General features: G+C 43.2%; 1 protein-coding gene across 3 annotated transcripts in view; it reads left to right on the plus strand.

The window, feature by feature from the left end:
- The window catches only part of LOC143378009 (uncharacterized), a 64149-nt gene that overhangs the window by 5195 nt on the left and 38084 nt on the right, over positions 1-20870 (plus strand). For all 3 annotated transcript variants that reach the window (XM_076829892.1, XM_076829888.1, XM_076829891.1), the window contains exons 2-8: positions 9999-10238; positions 11288-11418; positions 11501-12143; positions 12819-13635; positions 14045-14122; positions 14215-14420; positions 14820-15055. In XM_076829892.1, coding sequence (XP_076686007.1) covers positions 9999-10238; positions 11288-11418; positions 11501-12143; positions 12819-13635; positions 14045-14122; positions 14215-14420; positions 14820-15055 — 2351 coding nt within the window. The remainder of the gene's footprint in view (positions 1-9998; positions 10239-11287; positions 11419-11500; positions 12144-12818; positions 13636-14044; positions 14123-14214; positions 14421-14819; positions 15056-20870) is intronic.

Here is a 20870-nt window from a genome sequence, read left to right on the forward strand (position 1 = left end):
TTTCCTGATTTTAAATGTAAAGCTCGGCGATATATTAAGTTACATTATGCGTCACAATAAATTTCTAGTTTCTTAATGTTAGTTAGTTTTTAATTATTTAGTTAGTTATTTATGGTTAGGCTTCTAACAGTATTGTACTGCAGCCTCGCCATTTACTTCGCTTGTCTTTATGTATTATTTTCTTCTCTGGATGTGTCAAGTAATAAAGACGAATAATAATAATAATAACGTAGGGAATTTCCTCCTCATTACAGCGCAACATTTGTTTGTTGCCCAAATTCACTCTAAGGGTGTGTAATTGACCGCTGGAAATCCGGTTATTTTCCGATTTTATGCTACAACCCGTGAACTGTAAAATAATTTTTTTCCACCAAATGATAGATCTAATTAAAAGAAGTAACTTTTGTCTTGAAACTTTTCCCCTACCGTGCACAGATTCCGAGTTACAAAATAAAATCGGAAAATAGCCGAATTTTCAGGAATTAATTTCACCCGCTTAGAGTGAATTTGGACAGCAAACAAAAATTGCGTTGTAATAAGGAGGAAATCCTCTATATATTCACAACGTTTCAGAATTTTTTGAATTTTCCGGTGCGGGATCTTCCCTTGTTAGAAGTCTGGAAGCACCGGTGTCTTAAAAGCAGAGTTGGGCAAAATGTAATCTAATTACAAATTACAAATTACCATTAAACTGTAATTGTGTAATTGATTACACATTATTTTCAGTAATCGTTGATTTAGATAGTTGGCAAGAACAAATGGTCAACTACCTAAATTAACAATTACAGCAAATAATGTGTAATTAATTACACAATTACAGTTTAATCGTAATTTGTTATTTGTAATTAGATTACATTTTGCCCAACTCTGCTTAAAAGCGAGAAGAAATATTGAATTTACCTTTAGGCACGCGTTCAGTTATACGTCAGATTATTTTGATACTTCCCACTGTGGAAAACTCTGGGCAGTGGCGTTATCGATGGGAAATAATTATCGCAGGAAATTCAATTGAAGTACAAGAGATGCGTGCGCCTGATGAACTGCATTTGCAAAAGTCGACGTAACAGGTTATCTTCGTGCACCACAACAGATAACCGGATACTCGTTTCCTCCTGAAGGTGTACCATTTACGGAAAATCGCGACAGGGCCACTCTTCCTGGTCTATCTCTAAAAGGATTTACCGTGATTAGAGGCGTACTTGTGCAACGGAGTGGTACCTTAGAGGATCATTGTCATTTTAGTAACCTTGCCTGCCTGCACATTAATACACGATGGCAAAATGCGGAGAAATTAATGGGAAGCAACGAAAAGGCTTCGTTGCTTGAAACTTCCCATTTAGTTTCGAACAATATCGCTGCCAACGAAGAATCGAAATCTGATAAAAAATTCATTTCTAGTTTCCATTTGAAGACAAATTTCGCCAGCTCTGATAGGCCTCAACTTTCAGGTTCCATTTTCCTGTTGTGAGTATCATTAAATAGTATCATTTTTCAGGATACTTGATATTTTTCTTTTTTTGGAATTTGAAATTTAATATTAAGCCTTTAGCGCCACCAAAATTTATGACCACTTATTATCTTCGGAATTTTTGGTTTCAGGATACTGTGTCGCCCTCGATAATTATAGGTGCAATTAGTTTTCGCGAGGTCGTTAACTGATTTTCTTTCGTGAGATAACCATCGATGCCCATCTAAATGGGAAAATAATGGAAAAAGCAATAAACGCAGCAGGTGTCTGCTTATACCTGGGAGTCGTCTCGAAGCAGTCACGCAAAGTGGCATTCGAAATCGCCAGCAATATTTACTCGTCATTCGTATTCCTTTAAGCGCAAATCGGGGGTTTTACTACTGCCCTATTTATAGACCATTGCCAGCTGCAACTGGTTATCTTGCGCATTCCGTCCAAGTATGTGTAAATTATTTATGCGAATTATCGTTTGAATCGCTGCACCGGTATAGAAACGCCAAAAAATTGAAGGAAACCGATAGCTTCGCCGGATCGTTTCTTTGGCATAAATTATTGAGGCATTGATACAAGCAGATACAATTACGCGATCACGCTCGCAGATTAGAGAGCTAACGCCACTTAGCGCATGCTAACAAACATATTTTTAATTGCGGTGATTAATGCGACTGGCGCTACAATGATCATATACAGGGTGGTTCTTAATTGCTTGGAATATGGAATATTTTAAAGGGAGTACTTATAACACGCAATGAGATGAAAATATTGCTGAACGTAGACTGTACAAGCTCCGCGTTTTAAAATGTAATCTAGTAGGGAAATCTTTCGATGAGAAAATGGCAAAGCGTATATCCGCCGTTTTAGCATAAGTACCTATACCTTGCCGCTTCTGCAATTTATTGTAACAGGAATGAGACATCGATGCTAATCAATTGCAGATGAGTTGCCTCACTGAGACTTAAAAAGAGAACGTAATGACCCGCAACGCCGTATCAGGTTAGAAGGCGTCATAACACGCACCTTTTTTGGATTCATTAGAACACAGAGTTTAAGGCCTGCGTGATTTATGTCCACGCAACATTTCCTCGTGTTTTCTGCTGTATATATGTAGCCTTTGAAACATCGACGTGTAATTGAGGACAAGCCTGCGCAGGTATGGCGTTGAATTGGTTACTATTAATAGGATTGTCATCATTTCGATTACAAATCTACAAAAACATGCTGTCCACACGCACGTGAACTCCTCTGCGCGGAATTATGCAATTTCTTCCCCGTGGAAACGTGAGAAATCCCCATATGAACATGCGTGTCGTGGAGGAAACGGCAAGGAGGAAAGGAAAAGGAAGTGAATCGCGAAAGGAGAAAAAGCTTTGTGTCAGGAAGGTCGCGTGTAATTCGAATTGAGAGTGTTGAGTGTGAGAAAATCTAAAGTCTGACAGCTAATAGTAAAGATAGATTTAATAAGAGAAGATTGATAAGATTCGAAGTTATTTTAAATAGAAGTTGAACACAGATTTATATCGCATTTCTAATTCGACCTTCGACTGGCAAAAACGGAGCGCGTTTATGACGACAGTTCGTGCTCCGTAATAAAATGGAGAGCATCAGATCTGCACGAAGCACTGTTTCCGGAAAATTTACCGATGATGTGAGTCGCTGCGAATGCAGCGAGGAAATAAGACGAAAGCCGAGCATAAAATTAAGAAATGTTAGAAATCGGGATGGTGATGAATTTTACGGTAATGAATCATGACACACGCGTTCGTGTCGTTCAGAGTGCAACTGAGGAAAGATATGAAAACCATAACATCATTGTTTGCCTCTTGGAGATAGTTCTTAGTAATAATTCAGAGACGAGTATTAACATCTTGTGGATATTTTAATTTACGATTTTTGTTAGAAGATAATATTTGTAATATTTGCTGAAAGATATATAGAATGCTTATGCAACTGAGAGTTTCTGTTATTTTAAATATTTTCTAAGGTTTTCCCAACAATAGATTACTAAACCTACAGATGGGGAAAAACTTGTGTATTTTGCAATAGCTTCCTCGGATTGAACTTTAAAGAGTGACAATAAAAATAGTCTCTTTTTGGTCCCACGATTTTGGAACTGAAATTTGTGCCAAATGATACCTTATGATGAGACATCAATCACAACAAATTTTCGAGTTGAGGTGACATTTAGTTTCTGAGATATGGGAGGTCAAATAAGTGAAAATTTGTTAACGCGTCAGCCCATACGCTTCGATGTGCGGACTTTTATGTCAGTCCGATAATTTAAACAATTATTTCCAAGGGTTTTGCTGACTGCTAACAACGAATTTGAACTTAGATTTTAAAACTCACAATGGTCGATTCAATATGGTGGAAGATATATTTTAAAAAAAAAAACACCCACTACACAGATATTTATATTAGGGTGGAACGAAATAAAGGGGCAAAATATTTTTTTACTATTCATGGCTTCTAATAGTGGGCAAAAGTTGCCTTTTATAAAGTTATTTAAGCTGTGAAAGTTTGATCTGGATCAACAAATTTTTCGAGGTGCCGCAATCGATTCAAAAGTCATACAATCAGTAAATATGAATTTTTGAATGGCTTGCGGCACCTAAAAAAAAATTGACCAAGATCAAACTTTCACAGCTTAAATAACATTATAAAAGGCAACTTTTGCCCACTATTATAAGTCACGAATAATAAAAAAATATTTTGCCCCTATATTTCGTTCCACCCTAATTTACATTTCTTGATTTTTATTCTTTTTTCGTGAATTTTGCAAATCTAAGTTCAAATTCGTTGTTAGCAGTCAGCAAAACCCCTGGAAATAATTGTTTAAATTATCAGACTAACATAGAAGTTAGTACATCGCAGCGCATGAGCTGACGCGTTAACGAATTTTCACTTCTTTCACCTCCCATGTCTCAGAAACTAATTGTCACCTCAACTCGAAAATTTCTTGCGATTGATGCCTCATCATAAGGTATCATTTAGCAGAAAATTCAGTTGCAAAATCGTGGGACCAAAACGAGGCTAAAAAAGGGCCTGATTTTTAGGTCACTCTTTGGATCCACCGAAACTGAAGAACCACGGACCCGCTTAGTTTTACCACCGGCGACCGATAATTCCGACGCACCGAAAGAAGCAAAATTCAATTCCCTCCTCCAACTTCCTCCCAAACGCGAGTCCCCCCGAAGCAAGTAGTGCGAACCCAGGAAAAGTGCGCCCTCCCAAGGGAAAGCTGTGCAAAATAGCCCCATTATATCGAGTATCTTGTTGCCAGTCGTTGACATCGCAGCCGGGGCATTGCTGACGTCTAATGTACGTCCAGTCACGCCCCCGCCGGCGTACGGAGCAAAAGCGAACCGAGGCGAACCGAGGCAGAGCGGCGCGTACCGAAGGGACCGACCGGAGAGATCGCGAGGAGCCGAAGTTCGCGGTGTTCCCTCGATCGGGCCGCGCGAGCAAAAGCCGCAAAACCCTCGCCGGGCGAGCTAAACACAACCGATACCTCGTCGCCGATACCTGCGCCTGTGCATGTACATCGCCACGCACACCGTCGCGTGCCCGTTGCTGCTTGCGCGCTGCGTCAGCGATAAGGAGCGCCGATTGGTCGCTTCGCCGGTTGCTTCTCCGCTCGGTTCACTAGCTGGGCCTTAAAGCGGCTGCGCGCGGTCCAGGTACGTACCTGACTCTGCAGCGTTTGCCGTCACTGCTGCGCACCACCGTCGATCGTCTTCGCCACGGCCGGGCATGGCCAGCTACCGCGGCTGCTCCTTAAGCGTTACCTCGATCGACGAAGACGGAAGTGGACGGCTAGACGCGCGCAACCGACGGCCACAACACCGGCTCTGGGCACGGGCCCCCGCGTGCCCTTAATATCGCCATCGGTAATGGTCGCGGGAAGTGACACCACCTCGTACCGCGGTCGATTTGCTCTATTCCGCGAACGAGCATCGGCTGGCTCGATACCGATCCGCGGCGGCGTAGTAGCCGCCTCGATACGGCGGGACGCTTGTCTTCGGGCCGATCGCGCAGCTTGGTCGGCGGCCGCTGCAGGGACGCGTAGGTGTACCCGCGGGGCTCGTTGTTTCGCGTGCTTTTTGACACGGCAGATCGGTGAAAGCCGACTCGGGGAGAACTCGTTCAGCTCGCGTTGACATCGTCGACTCTGTCGGGGCTCGCGCGGCATTGCCTGGTGTGACTTTGGTTACGAGTCTGGTCGGTGAACGATGAACGGTGGCTCCTGCGTACTGTCACGTGTGTTTTGTGTTGCTAATGCTTGGAGAACAGCGGGTCCACGAGTGTACGGTTAGTAAGTGGGGAACGCGAATCTTGGGATAAAAATGGTTCTTGGTAAGGTGGTTGTTGAGGTAGTTAGTTGGAGAAGCTAGATGAATACGTGGATATGGAATGGTTCTTTGTGATATTTGCATTCAAGTAATAATGTATTTTCTTGTAATCGTATCGAGGATTGTTCTGTTTTGATTGGGGTACGTGTGAAATGTTCGTATGTCCAGGTAATTTGTAAAGGTTTCGGATTGCTGAATGGGAACAGGTGATTCGTCGATCGTGGTACTGTGTAGCTATTTAATTATCACGATCACGAGCGCTGATAAAATTTGCTCTCCAAAAGAGAATACTCTGTTAATGGAATGAATAATTACAGAATTAGTACATTCTAGTCACGTAATCGTATCACAGTGCTAATTACTTCCCGAGTGGTAAGGTACAGCACTGCGACTTTATCATCATGGGATCTATCCTCAAAGATGAAGCTGTCCAACCAGCTTCGCAGTACACTCTATTTCCAGGTTCTTCTTCATAGAGGAACTCAATTCTCCGTTATGAGACAATTTTCTTTTTATCGGAAACCCCTTTTGCATTGACTCCTACGTGCATTAAGGATTCTCTTCACTGTGCTGCAATGATCGTGATTGCTTCCATCAAAATTCTTTTCAAAATTGTATTCTTCTCATTTAAGTGACTATTCCTTTTCGGTCCATTTATGTCATCATCGTTATGTTTAAAAATATAAATATTTCTGAACATCGTTCTCACAATTTTCTATAGCTTTATAAGGAGGCTCTCTGTGTCCTTGTTGAATTTTGAGTGGAATGCGAAGGAAGTCTCTTGCACAGTTAAATGTACGCAACTTTTCGTACCCTAAAGGCGGATGCGTGGGCTTGGTACGCAGCAGTTCCTACGGGTTTGCTTATACTACTGTGGCCATCGTCTTTCGCTGACCGGATGCGACTACTGTGGCCAGCCCACCATGCCATTCGATGGATTTTATATTTTAATCCTAGAAACTATTGCAACGCCATTGGTGGCTCGCCGATTATTCCCATTTCTTAGCTCAGGCATTTCTAATTATTCCGTTTTGCAGTTCTAATAAATATATTTAAATTAGATGCATTTACTCTCTTCGAATGTTACCACGCATTATGTTATCTACACAATTATTAGTAAACGTAATTTCACACAATAGTAAATTTAACTGAATTTTTTCTTGAAACGAATAAGAATTGTTTGCAATATTAAACGGTTGCATACGTAAAACATACAACGATGAAGCGTCGAATAATGCATCACATCTAATGAATAATTATAGAGACAGGTACCTGGTGTTTCCTTTCAAATATGCTCCAATGGTTAATTAATGGATTTCACAAGGCTAATGAAATTCAGATTTTTATAACAGTATGGTAGTAAGACTAATATAATTTTAATATTTCAAGGAAATATCCGCGAAATTGTATGATATTATAATAAAGTAATATACTATAAATGATTGCTTTCTATGCTCCGTGATGTGGGAATAAATGTTTGCCCGCGAACTATGTTCTCCATAGACGGAGGTTAAAGGTATGTAGGCTAACGGTATACATAAATAAAAAAACTAACGAAAGGAGTTGAAAGGAAGCTACCTTTGTTTTACATTCATTATTCCCAGTAAACGGAGATTTTCAGAGATAACTCGACATTCTGAATTTTTGAATCTGACGTCATACGTGTACAATGCGAAATTACAAACTAAATTCATAATTTTTTATTAGAAACGCAACCGTTACCAAAATTTCAATGAAATCTAATAAAACTACAGTGAAATTAATAAAATTCTGTAAAAACATAAAATTCGCATTGCGTATTCAAAAGTTGCGCTGAAGTTTAAATATAAAATTCGATTTACCAACTTCGATCACTAAAATTTAATTATTAAACGAGTTCACTTATTTCACAGAACAAAATACACACAGGGCAATGTTTCTAAATTCCAAACTGCCACCAAATAAAAATTCTAAAGCCAGGAATCCACCGGAAAGCTAAGCTACGCGATGCTATATTTTAACGTAGCTTTTTGGTAAAAACGGTTCCATAAAAATGTATCGAAGCTAATTTTCTTAAAACGTAGCATGGCCTAGCATATCATAGCATCGCATAGCTCAGCTTCCCGGTGGATTCCGGGCTTAAAACCGAAGCTGGTGCGCGCTCCGAATAAATGTTTTAGAATCAACAACTGTTGCATGCATAATAAATAATTCAGAACGGGGAGCGCAGCAGTTCCCCCGGTTAGCCTCGGAAACGAACGCGACAGTATTTGAGTGGAAATGCCGGGTGCACGCTTTAAAATTGAATGCACACCCACGAGCAAATAGTTAACACCACCGAGCGTTAAAGTTGCCATTTATGGGCGTGCAAACGCTTATGCATAATATCGTTTCTTCTTGCTGTGCCCGGTGCATACGCGTGCGAGCACGGCGCGCGGATAGCTAACGGGGGAGAGAAAGAGAGAGAAAGGAGAAAGGTATTCGAGTACTTGGTACCGGGGCTATCTAAAAGCCAAAGGAAATATCGTTCATTGTTATTCGGCCGTGTTCATTGCACCGTACAGTGTGTTGCGTTAATATGCTTTATCATTGTGCGAGCGGGAATGGAGACTAGATATACACACCCGATGGAACACCTACGAGATAGTACACTAGCGCAACGTTGGCACCAACCAGAAGGATGTAGCAATCTTTCTTGCGTGGTGCGTCGATTCTTTTTATAACAAAAGGGTCTAGATACAGCGGCTGCACGTTGCTCTGTGAGTCACTGTCATCGGGCCGAAACTCGGGGAGGCTGTCTCTTTGCCCACGGAATATCCTTTTCGCGTGTCGTTGCCGAGTGTCCGTCATCCGTTCTCCAGTGACTCGGGGACTGCTCTAACGTCGCGCAGCTCCAGCGCCGATCGCTTCGCGAGAGCTGAGGCACCGAGCGGAGGAGAGCCCGACGATTCTCCGCACAGCTTCTTCTGCTCGCCTTTGCATCCTCGCGGATCAGATGCGATCGGGCTAGTCCGTGAACGTGGAGAAGTGTGCGCGACGACGGTTTACGTAGCAGTGGCGGTAATCGTGTCGTAATAGAGAATAAGTTTGCAAACACACCGATGTTGGATCACTTTGTATCCGGTACGGTGGACTGCAACCAGTTGTTTCCTCCGCGTAAGTTTAGCAGAGCGATCGGTCGCCCCATGCAGGCAGGCGAATGCTGTAGCGAGTTCGTGCCTCGAGTCCGGCCAGCTACGGCGAAACTGTTGCCTGTCTTCAGGGATCAACGAAACGTTACGCGGGAGAGTTTCGTCTGTAAGCGACGCTTGTCGTCGGTCGTAACTCGCTCGTTCGCAACTGTTCGGCGAATAATCCGGCAGTCGTTCATCAATCGACAGCGCCTGATAAACGGCGGAGGTCGTTAATTAGCCTCTTAGCGGTCGGTGAGCAGGGAGCGATAATAATTAGGTGCGCGAGACCGCGAAACCGAGTCGACCTTTTTTTTTTCGGGATTGACACCAGTTTCCCGCGATACGGTCGTGTAAGAGGGTACGACGATCGTGATATGCAAATTGTACACGGCTATTTTCCCGGCGAACGCGACGAGCTTATTAAACGTTTCGAAATCTGCGCGGTTAAAGGGACAACGATGGTTTATCTAACAAGTGTCACTTAGAGTGAAAGCAAATGAGCGGCGTGGTTTGTTCTTCTTGTTTCTTAGATCGGGCAGTGGGTAAGGGGATCTGCGATATTAACACTTTGAGTGGCGCAAGGTTCTGAGAAGTGCCATTTAAAGTTTGTCAGGCTTTTCCGATCGATTCTGCTGGGAAAGTTTTGTAGACAGTTGAATTAGATTATTTTTTTTTGTATTTCAAAGTAAAATTTCGGGGCTGTGTAAGAATATTTTCGATGCTTTTTAAAAGCATGCATAGACGCCGGTGGAAGTTTTAAATTTGAATGGCCCACGGACGTTAAGATTTATCGTACAATCTATTTCTTCGGACGATAAATTGGAACGTGTGTGTGTTCCATGGAAAATTAACGATATTCGACGTACGTGCCGTAGGTTGTAAGGTCTCTGGGAAAACTGCGGTACGATAAGTCGCTAGGACTGCCCCCGCGAACAGATCGCTCGGAGGATCGTAACGTCGTGGAGACTTTTGAAGTCTCGTTTGGTGCAGAGTTGCACGAGGGTAACGGAAAAACTGTACGTTTTGCAGAAGACTGAAGGCTGATCTGCAATATCTGAGGAGGAGGGGACTGCTGAAGGCGTCGGGCGAAGTATCGTACCAAGGACGCAAGTGCACCAGATGCGGTGCATCGTTTGGTAGATTTTACAACACCGGTGCATCGTGCACGCGGTGCAGGCACCGAGTTTGCAGGCAGTGTCGTATCGAGGTCAGGAGCCCTACCGATAACAAAGACGTCGAATGGATCTGCAACGTTTGCTACAAGATCGCGTGAGTAGTTTTCTGCTTTTCGGGCGTAACTTTCAGAGTTTGGGTGTTTCTTAAGGGGGGAATTCTATTCTTCGCGCTAAAAACATAGGGAAATTGGGGATTTTTTTTTTAAGAAACTAGCGATTTGATTCATCTGAAATTTGGACCATATTTTGATGCATCTTTGAGGAAGCAATAGCTTTTTTATGAATTTTTTTTAATAACAAATATAGGAGTTATACACACATGATCGACCAATACGACGCGCAAAATTCGTCGTCCGCTGGTGTGCATGATGTTTATCTTTCTGGTAATCTAAAAGAGAAAAATGAAACGGCGTTTCACTGTGTACATACGTAGCCATAATTTGATGAGCCAGAAAGAAATACAAAATTTTTTTGGGGAGTGTGGAGAGTTTTTAAATTAAAAGGTCTGAAACTTTAACTTTTGCTATACACTTATGCGCCAATTTTGTTATGTAACCAAAGAAGTGTATAATTTATCGGTATTCTGGTTCATCAAAGTTTAAAGTAATGTTTGTTGGACGTATAGACTAAATTTTAAGGTAATCAGTTCATGCATAACTCCTATATTTATTATTAAATATTAATTTAAAAAATACTACAACTTCTTCATAGACGTATAAAAACATGGTCGAAATTTCAGAATATTCGAATCGCTAGTTTCTTAAAAAAAAACCCCAATTTCGCTATGTTTTTAGCCCAAAGCATAAGATTCTCCCCCTTAACTTTGTTACGATCCTTCGATCCATTTTGTATCATCATCTTTATACTGGGTGTTCCAGAACTGTATGTATGAAGTATTCTGGTTTGTAGGATTAATGAGCAGTCGATAAAAAAATTGGAATTAATATAATTTTACATAGAACAGTTTATGAATTAAAGTTTGTGTTGTATGAGATGCACGTCTCGAATACGTAGTAAAACGGAGGATCGTAATGGAATTACCTTAAGACATCTTCTTATATAATCAAGAAGAAGCTTTTTCGTCACTTACAGAATTATAGTGCAATAGGATTTCTTGGTAATTTTGAATTTTAAATATTTTAGGGAGTTACATGTCGCCACGGACAAATGGCCATTCGAAAGTCCAGTGTCTACAGGATTTATAAATGGAAAGACATCTGCGTCTCCTGTGGAAATACTGAAGCACAGTATTCGACGAGCTTGGACTATTAATGGTACGTTTGATACACGCACTTTGTTTACTTCTATCAAAAGATCTTCTTTTACTATAATATTCTACTGTACCTTTGCGCACAGGTCCACCCACACGTTGGTCAGCGGCAAGAAAGTCTCCAGAGCTGCGCATATACCGAAGTTTACCGTCCCGTCGTCAAGAGTACCGAGAGATCACTGACAAGAACGAGATCTCTAAATCCGTCGACAGAGAAGCCCTGAAGTCCGATCAAAATGACCCAGTCTGCCAAGAAGCCTGCAAGCAAGTCGAAGATCGTAATGATCCCACGAAAGAGGATCCATGCAAAGATGTAGTAACGAGAAACGAAGGGGTTTCCTCTGAAAAGTCCACGCCGCGAGTCGACATCAACGAACGAACGAACTCGAAACATACCGAAAAATTACTCGGTAAACAGGAGGAGGAAGTGCCATCGCCAGATGCCATAAAAGCGAAGAAAGGCGACCGTTCCACCGCAACGACGAGTAATAAAACGAGAACCGAAGAGCAAGAGGAGACGACAAACAGCCAGGAACAGAGTACGCCGAGAATTTCCTTGATAAAACCGCCTAGGATACTGGCCAAGTTTCTTTCACCGGACTTTAAGTCCAGCCAGGCCAAGCATGGGGAACGAAAGTCGAGTATTCCTATATTTAAAAGGAGTTCCAAAGAATTCGAGGACATCAGGAGCCCTCAAGAATCACCGAAACGTTCTCTCATCCCTCAAAGGTACTTTTCACCTGCTAGCCTCCATTTCATCTTAATTTAAATTGTGGAGGACTTGTCAGTTAAGCCAATAAGTAAATATTCAAAATTTATGAATAACCAATCCTGATTTTTCATGACTGTCTATTGCTTTTTAAGTTTCATTTTTGATGAGTATCGAAAGGTTTTTCAGAATTGTATTAGTGTATAAAACACGAAACACCGAAATGGTTGCAAAAACATATAGCAATTTAAGTACCTACCATTCGTAAGCAACAGGTTTCTGTACAAGCAAATTCTCGGTTTAAGAGGAATGCGAAAAATATGCATTCTTGAGCGATATCAGTACCTGCTTACGCTGCATGCTTTTCAACCGATTCTACGATACTGTTACGCTATGCTTCCAACATTATACTTTTAAAAACACTGTCTATAAACAACAGCTCAAATATAATAGGAACGATACTCTGAATATTTTTTTTAGAAGCTACACATCAGATATCTGAACGCTAAGACAGTTGTATAAAACAAAAGTTGGAACACGTGTCATCTCCGCATTCATATTCCTAATACTAAATATCAGATCTTAAATACAAAAATGGAGTTTCCCCACTTTTATTGCCACAAGATTCTCCACGCAAAGAATGTACCTACATAACGCAGCAGGAATCCCACTGAAACCTGTACAATGTTTTCCAGGTACAGAGGAAGCACCGACGATTTGCGGCGCAGTCGCGAGGACATAAGCCTGCCAAGCCTGATCCCGAAATTGCTCTCGCCTCGGAGCAAAGACGAGAAACTGAAGCGGCAGGATAGCAAGGACGACGTGCGCACCGCCGGCAAGTCGAGTCGAAAGGACTCGAAGGAGGAGACGAAAGGCTGGCCCGTTCAGTCGGTGAGCAAGGAGGAGGCCAAGCACGGTATTCGAATATTCCGGCGGGAGAGCAGCCGCGAGGACGTGGGCAGGGACAGCGCGAATTCAAATGCTAGCGCTGGGGCCGTGGCTGCAAAAGGAAAGCAATCGGGCAAGGAGGAGAAACAGGACAGGGCGGAGGAACGCGTGGGCGTCTCTACCACGTCGAAATCGAAGTCGGCGTTGCACGAGCCTGGCAAGACGAAGGTGCCGTGTAGGGGGAGCAGGGAGAGCCTCGATGGCAAGTCACCGAGGAACGACGAGGAAGCTTTCCTTATAGAGCAGTATGAAAGAGTGAGATCCGCGGTGGGCAGCAAGGAAGAGACGATGCTCGACGTCGCTGACGAGAAGCTGCACGAGGATCCAGAAGGGGTAAAGAAGGGCGATAAAGAGGGGAGAGAGGAGAAAGGGTTGATGGTGAAAAAGGAGGATTCGATGGTCGAGGAGGAAGAGGCACTGGAGAACGATAAGAATACACACTCCAAGGAGAACACTGAAGGCTTGCTGGAAAGTCCTGAAACGGATGTCACTGCTTTTGGAATCTACGAGCGCAGAGGTGTTGCTGACTTTGGTCATGGGAAGAAGCCTGATGACTTTCAAGTGGTTAGTAACATTATGGTGTAAAGGGTGTAGCTGATGGTAGAGGAATAATGAAGTCGAGAATCAAGGAAAGTTGTAAGAAGGAGCACGTGCTGGTTATTTGGTGAAGGCATTGAAGAAAAGAGAAAGGAGCCATGCCCATTGTAAATTGGTTTTCATTGATTAGTATAACGCAGAGCTTCTGCTTCTATTTGTTACTTAACTTCATTTTTGACTTCGCTATTTTGTCCACAAGTTCTTCGAAGTAGTATGCATACACTATTTCGTAGTATAATTTTAAGTATAAATAATTGTCTACGAAATAATGTAACACGTGTTTCATTAATCATAAAACTGGTAGTTCCAAGTGTAAAGTTTTATTGAGAAACGAAGCATGTACGGATTTTTAGTTTCACGATCGTATTTTGTTTAGGTGCGGCGAAAGTTCTCAAAAGAGGAATTTTCGAATCCCGATGACACAGACGATACGCCAAACAAACGCTGCTCCAGTGTAAGTTCTCTGATCGTTGATCAACTATATGAAGTATCCATGTGTTGTTTAAAAAAAAATTCGTTTAGTATAATTGAAATGAATGTGTACAGCACTTGTCACCTGAGGCGAGTCCACTGAGCACAAGATCATCGAGATACAGTCCAAGGGAGAGTGAAAGCGAGCCAACCCCGGCACTTCCACGAAAAACGGGGGACTCGTGTTCCGCATCTCAAAGAATCCGGGAAGCAATCACGAGAACTAGGAGGGAATCGAATAGCAGCGCGAGATACGAGAGTAGCGGTAGCGAGAGCGTAAGGTGTGTAATTTAAATCACGCGATCATTTAAAACGTGAAACTCGACGTTACGATCGTCTCCATTCAGATGGAACGCGTGAATCGAATGGTTAATTACTACCGCGATAACCGATCGCCGAAAAAGATTAACGGCGGAAGCGCCGAGTCTCCGTATAATTAAAGCTCGAATTTTAAGAAAGGAAGCGTGCACAAGAAATCTGTTCACGCTTATTAAGTCTAGTAATTTAGTAGTAGTAGAAAAGAGCTGGATGCGAACTGCTTAAAACCTGAGAAATTTAGAAATCCTCTTCTGTAAGATATGGAAAAATATCGAGTAATCTTGAACTGATCTTTCACTCCTCCGTTGGATCGTCAAATTTTTATATCGCGCATGTGATCTTTATTTGTCTCTGCGGATTAGGTTAAGCGAGACTGGTATTCACGGATACGTGGAGTTAACCAGAAAAGTAAAGTTCTTCGGTGGAAACGGAAGCGGGACCGTGCCGTCGACAATCGGATGTGACGAAGTCGTGCAACGTGATAGCGCAACGAGTGCAGGTGAAGATGACCCGCACGACGATAATCATGGAAGGACAGGTCCCGTATCTTCCCAAGGAAGGAGTATGCTTCGGAGAAGGAGGCAATTCGACGCTCAAGGTACGTCAAACTATGAATTCGTATTCATCGCATCAAACTTTCTGAAGGTTCTCGGTTTAGGAGGGGAAGTACGACAGTGAAACTGGAATTTTTCTTAAGTCGTACACTGTGCAAATTTCAAGATTGGATTAATGTCCTTTAATGAAGACATATGGTTTCATTGAATATGTAACTCGTTCCAATCACAACATATAGAGAGAATGACATAAGTACTTGTAAACACCATAAATATATTCGTTGCTGTTAAAAATATGGAAAAATATTTTAAAGGAAAATTGCGCCATTCAAGAAGCCACACCCGACAATGAAAGAAAGTAATTATTACAGTTTTTGCTTATGAATTCTGTGTTGCGAGAAATTCATTCTCCCAGGGTCAGGAGACATATTTCATCCCCTCAACAGCAATTGAAATATTGAACATGTTCAAAATAAATACGAGATACATCATATACAATTCACAACTAACGACTCGAGAAGAATACAATTCCACCATAGAACTTCCTCTTCCAAACTCTTCAATTATCATACAAACGACTTACTTATATCCCCCATAGTTTAGAAGATAATGTACCCCATGGATAAGCCATGCACGCGGCACAACTTGCAAAATCGTTGCCCGCGGATGTCGTCAGGAGCGACAGGTCACGGTGCCCCCCAAACCGTGCACGAGCCAACGGAGAAATGTGATTGGTACTAATCCTGCGTCGGCGAGCACGGGCCCCATTTACATTCTAGCTCTTTAAAAGGCACAGCCATAACTAATAGTCGTAGACATACTAATTATCGTAGGAGTGAGTAACATTTCGCTTTCGCGCGCGCTACCCCGCATTGATGCTTTATACACTCGCGTGCAAGACACTTTAAATCGCGTGCCTGGCGCGAATGTAAATGGAACTTTAATCCTTTTGTTTCGACATCGCGCCCGGCCGGGCCGCGGGCCGCCATTAATATGCAAATCGAAATGGAACGGGATAATTCGCGAATCTATGCCCTGGACTTTTTACGATATCGTAGGCACGCTTAATGAATTACGATCGTGCGCGAGATACCCGTGTAACGCTTAGATCCAGAGATAGGAACCCGAACGAAAGTAGAAAGATTATCTTCGACGCTTCGAATTAACGCGGCCCGCACCCGAGCCGTTTGTTGATCCGGCGAATAAGCGTGTTCTTCTTTGTAACGAGGCTATGAAATTGTATAACGCGGTCGCCGTTACCTTCAATCGTTTCGTACAAGCCGAGCAGTTACGTATTCATCATTTCAAACATTTTATCGCGACGAAGTTTTTTGAAACGTTTAACAATGGAGCCGATAAAATAGGACTTTAGGGACATTCTTGTCAGAAGTCATATTTCTTAAATTACTCCCAGCGATGGTTATGAAACTCGCCTTGCATAAAAGATATTTTTCTACTCTATTTTGGACCACAATGACTCAGTTTCCTTAGAAGGGTTATTTAGAGCGAAGAACATTTTTAGCTGGAAAATTAATGGTTTAAAAAAGAAACTGAAAATTGTGTTTCGTAATCCACTAAACAAATAAAATTTATGATAATACTGCGCTTTGTACTGGGAGCACACGTTACTGGTTTACCAACCAACAACGCCATACGGTTCTCAACGATAAAGCCGATCGATTATCGAAACCTTTGCCGTACCGGTGTACGCACGAAACTAGTCGGTATTCCTCGTGAAACCCGCGAACGACGGAATAGCATTATCAGCCTCGCGGGCCCAGTATCATTTCTGTATCAGCGTTCAAACACGAAATCGCCGATAAGGGAGACGTTGTGAAAAGTCTCGTGTCAGTGAACGCGTGAAAAAGTACATGTACCGAGTGTAAACACCACGAGTCGTTTCTCTCGAGTTCGCCGAGACAAAGTGAATCCCCGATTGGATTTTCCGAAATACCGTTTAAATTCATTGCGCGTCGATGGTTAGGAAAAGTATAGGATAATCGGCAGAACGGGAAAGTATCGTGGCTCGTTGCGTTTAATAGTGCAGAAAAGTACGCGCACCGAATCCACGGCTGTTTCTACGTGTTGACCGTTATCCGTGATTTCGCATGGACACACACAGAGGCGTGACCGTCGGAGTCGAGTCGAATGCAAATCGCACGTTTCACAGTGTGAGATATCCGTCCTATCTGGGAGGCACGAGCATCCTGCGAACATGGACGTGAGAAGAATATGCCAACTATTAATCACAGTCTTCGTCTCCATGTATTTTTTGCTCTTCTACGCCGCGTTCGCCGTGGTTCTTTACTTTTTGTGGATGGGCAGCCTGTCCACCGAATCCACCGAAAAAACGGAATAGAGATCGCGTGGAATTCGTCGAGGATGAAACACAGAAAGCAAGTTACCCTAAAACAGATTTAGAACTCTGGAATCCTTCTGCAAACTCATCGGGAAGAAGTAGTACGGTTAAGAGAACATAGCAAATTACTTTGACACCGCGATTCTCATTCTTTTGTTCGCGAGGTTAGAATTCGTTCCCACAGCCGAGTCATCGGTCACGATTTCTTCCATTTCCTTCTTCCGAAGATATTAAACTGAAATTACACAGTGTCGTTAACCACGGGCTCGTTACTCACAATTACATCTAAAGCAGTTGTAGTACTCAGAAAAATTATGACGATACTATATCGCATAATACGTTAGACGCCAACAGTTGCTGCTTAACCTTCGCGGAGCGGATGCAGGGTCCATTTTGACCCGTCTCGTAGTACTTACGTTCCCCATCACTTATTAGCGGCACTGCTTTAAGAAAATAACGATATTATACCGCAGCAAGTTTCATACCTACGTTAAAAGCATATTCTGAGAATTTCGCGAACAAAATTCATCCATCTCGTGCTACTTACGTCCGTCGTCGCTTATTAGCAGCACTGCTTTAAGAAAATAAACATTTTATACCGCAACAAGCTTCGTACCTACATACGGTAAAAAAGCTTATCCCGAGAATTTCGCGAACAGAATTCTGTTATGGGTCAAAATTTACGCCGTATACGTTCGTAAAGATATCCGCCGTTCGAGGGGAGAGTAACGCGTCCTGGCTTTTAATCCATTATAATTAATTAGCTGCTCTATCGACTAATGTTTCTGTCGGACGGGAGAGATAGGAGGAAACCCGGTGTCTCGATTGTTTCCTTTTGTGCGGCGCAGGTAAATTTTTGTTTTGTAATATATATAGAGGGGCAGCAGGCTGAGCGCGGGAGAAGCGGGCGAGCGAGCAGGTGAGACGAAGCGAAGCGGGGCCCAGGAAAACAGCATAGAAATAATAGTATAACAACGTTCTCTGTTTCGCTCTATAGTCCGCTTACCTGCGACGCTTATACAGGGTGTCGCGATATTTTTCGAGTTAATGCTCGCGGGGTTTCGTTTGGCGTCAGTTGCAAAATTTCAGTCTCAGCTTGACAGTTACATATTCGCTCGTTAAAAATTCGTTTTCATTTTTATCTTCGACACATTTGGTTAGTTACTATTTCTACAAACTTTGAAGTTGCCAGTTAAATTTCAAGTTTAGCTTCGCTTTGGTGGGATCATTGTTAGAATATATGGTTCAGTGTAATATCAGATTAAAAGCAATTTTTTTATGATTTTGTACAGTGGTCAGAAAGTTATTGACGTAAGTAGATGTTTTTCTCGAACCCATTGTTTGGCTTCCTCTGTACTCTTACGTAACCATTTGATCCCCGGATATTAAATTTGCCTTTTGTAGCAAAGTACACCGTGCAGCAATGGTTAATGAGGTTTTGGTAAATAGTTCTTGGAAAATTCTAATTGCTTTTCTTCTGTGGGTGGTACCTACGTCCTGTTTGTACCTGGCAACGCTACTGTAGGAATACTTTCAAAGGACTCTCTCGAGTTTTATTTCCAGCTTGCGTCCCGCAAAACTCCTACAAATTTTTCAGCTACTGTTTAGAATACACTCTTCCACTATTCATCGCAATCTTTCTAATACAATAATCCCAATGAGCTCTTCCAATATCAAAACACTCAAACTTACACCACTTTTACACCCAATATAAAAAAAAGAAACCTTCGCATATACTCTGACATTAAAGCCAATGCACAAACTAACCTCAATTCATGCCCATTATCTAAAACCCTCGCAGCCATGTCTCCCACTCCAATTCTCCGCCTCGAAACATTTTTCCTTCGCTCGCGTTTTAGTTTCAATTTTAAGTAGCTCCGACGCAAGCAAGATAGCATCGCCGCGCATTAATCGTGCCTGTTAGCCACGGGCATTGTTATCGCCGTTTTCACGGACGCCACGGGGGCATGCAGGCCCCCATTGGCCGTTTGTTGCGCGCCACCCGGTGTACACGTCATAATGCACTATAGCGACGCCACCACAGACGCTGTTCGGCCCGTAGTAAGGTAGTGACCGATGCTGTAGGATTCAGGTGTGCCTCACGGCACAGACGCTCTCAGTTTAGCGGCGGTAGCCCACGCGAATCGCCAGTGCTCCCTTTGACAGTGTCGTTTACCTCGACGGGATGACGAAAGCCGCGTCGAAAGTAACTCAGTCGCGTTGCGGCCGACCGTCGCCGCATCGAAGTTTCCCCGGTCGACGATAAAGTTCGTGAACTTGGACGCCAGGTGGGACGATAAGCAGCGATCGTCGAAGGGGAAATGATCGGTCGACAATAGTCCGAGGGGAATTACCGCCTGGAAGGCCGTAACCAGTGACACCGTTGCACCCGACTCGAGCTCGCCCGGTACGTTTCATACCAACAGCGCCGCGATAAGTGTCATTCCCTCGGAGATTCGTGAACCTGCTAAGTGGCGAGGCACTAAAAAAACAGCGAGTCTTCCGTCTGTGTTTTCTGTTGATCTCCATAGAGTGTTGCGTCTCGTTCGAGTTCCCCTTCATTTAGATCCTGTGTCTGCGTGAATCTAAATTTGATATTGGGGCTTTCTCGAGTATTTTGGGGCCAATGGTTTCCGGCGCAGACTATAGTAACGAGCTATCCAGTCAATTAGCAGGATTAGAGATTTTTTTACGGTAGATGTTACGGCATCGAAGCAGAAATAGGATTTCAGAATTTACGTACGCGGCCCCGGATCGAAACGCAGAGCGAGTGGCCGAGGATGCAAGGAACCACGAATGGTTCCTTGCCAGGCCAGCCTTTTTCGAGGATTTCTGTTTAACCGCGTTGCATGTTCTCAGGCGGATAGAGATGGAATGCGGAGATAGAGGGAATTAATTGTAACATATAAACGCGCGCGCAGAAATAATGCCGCGAGTGTGCAGCATTCTTTGTCCCTCAGAAGTAGGTTATTTTAAGTGTGCTACTGCGACCACCTGGAGAAGAAATTAATCGCGCCGAGGGAATCTAAAGTTGCCTAATTGCCTCTGGTTTCCGGTATTACGAGCTTTCTACGTTTCGGAGGAGACCTGCAACACTGGAATCGAGACAAATTTTTTCACGCAGCCACTGCTTCATAGTCGGCGAACCGTGCGATACTAAATTTAGCCCGCGATTCGCGCCAACACCTTAAACGGTCATTTACATTTCCACCGATGAGGAACGTCGTTGGTTTCTCAATTCCCGTCGCCAGCATTGGTAACGTTCGCGACCTAATGCGCTTTCCTCGTCGCCGTTTCCGTTTAAAGTCCAGGTTACTGTCTCTCCTTCATCCTCGGCTCGTTCCAACCCGCCCCCCCCCCTTTTCTTCCCTCCGCTCCCATCGGCGTGGACGCTTCGAAATGGAATCTGAACGCGACCGATCGTGAAACGTACCGTGTACACGGTCCCAGACGTAGGGAATCATACGTACGTGGACAAACGATGGCCCGTGCCATTGACC

Source organism: Andrena cerasifolii, chromosome 1 (genome assembly GCF_050908995.1).
Source record: "Andrena cerasifolii isolate SP2316 chromosome 1, iyAndCera1_principal, whole genome shotgun sequence".
In the NCBI taxonomy this organism is placed as follows: Eukaryota; Metazoa; Arthropoda; class Insecta; order Hymenoptera; family Andrenidae; genus Andrena; species Andrena cerasifolii.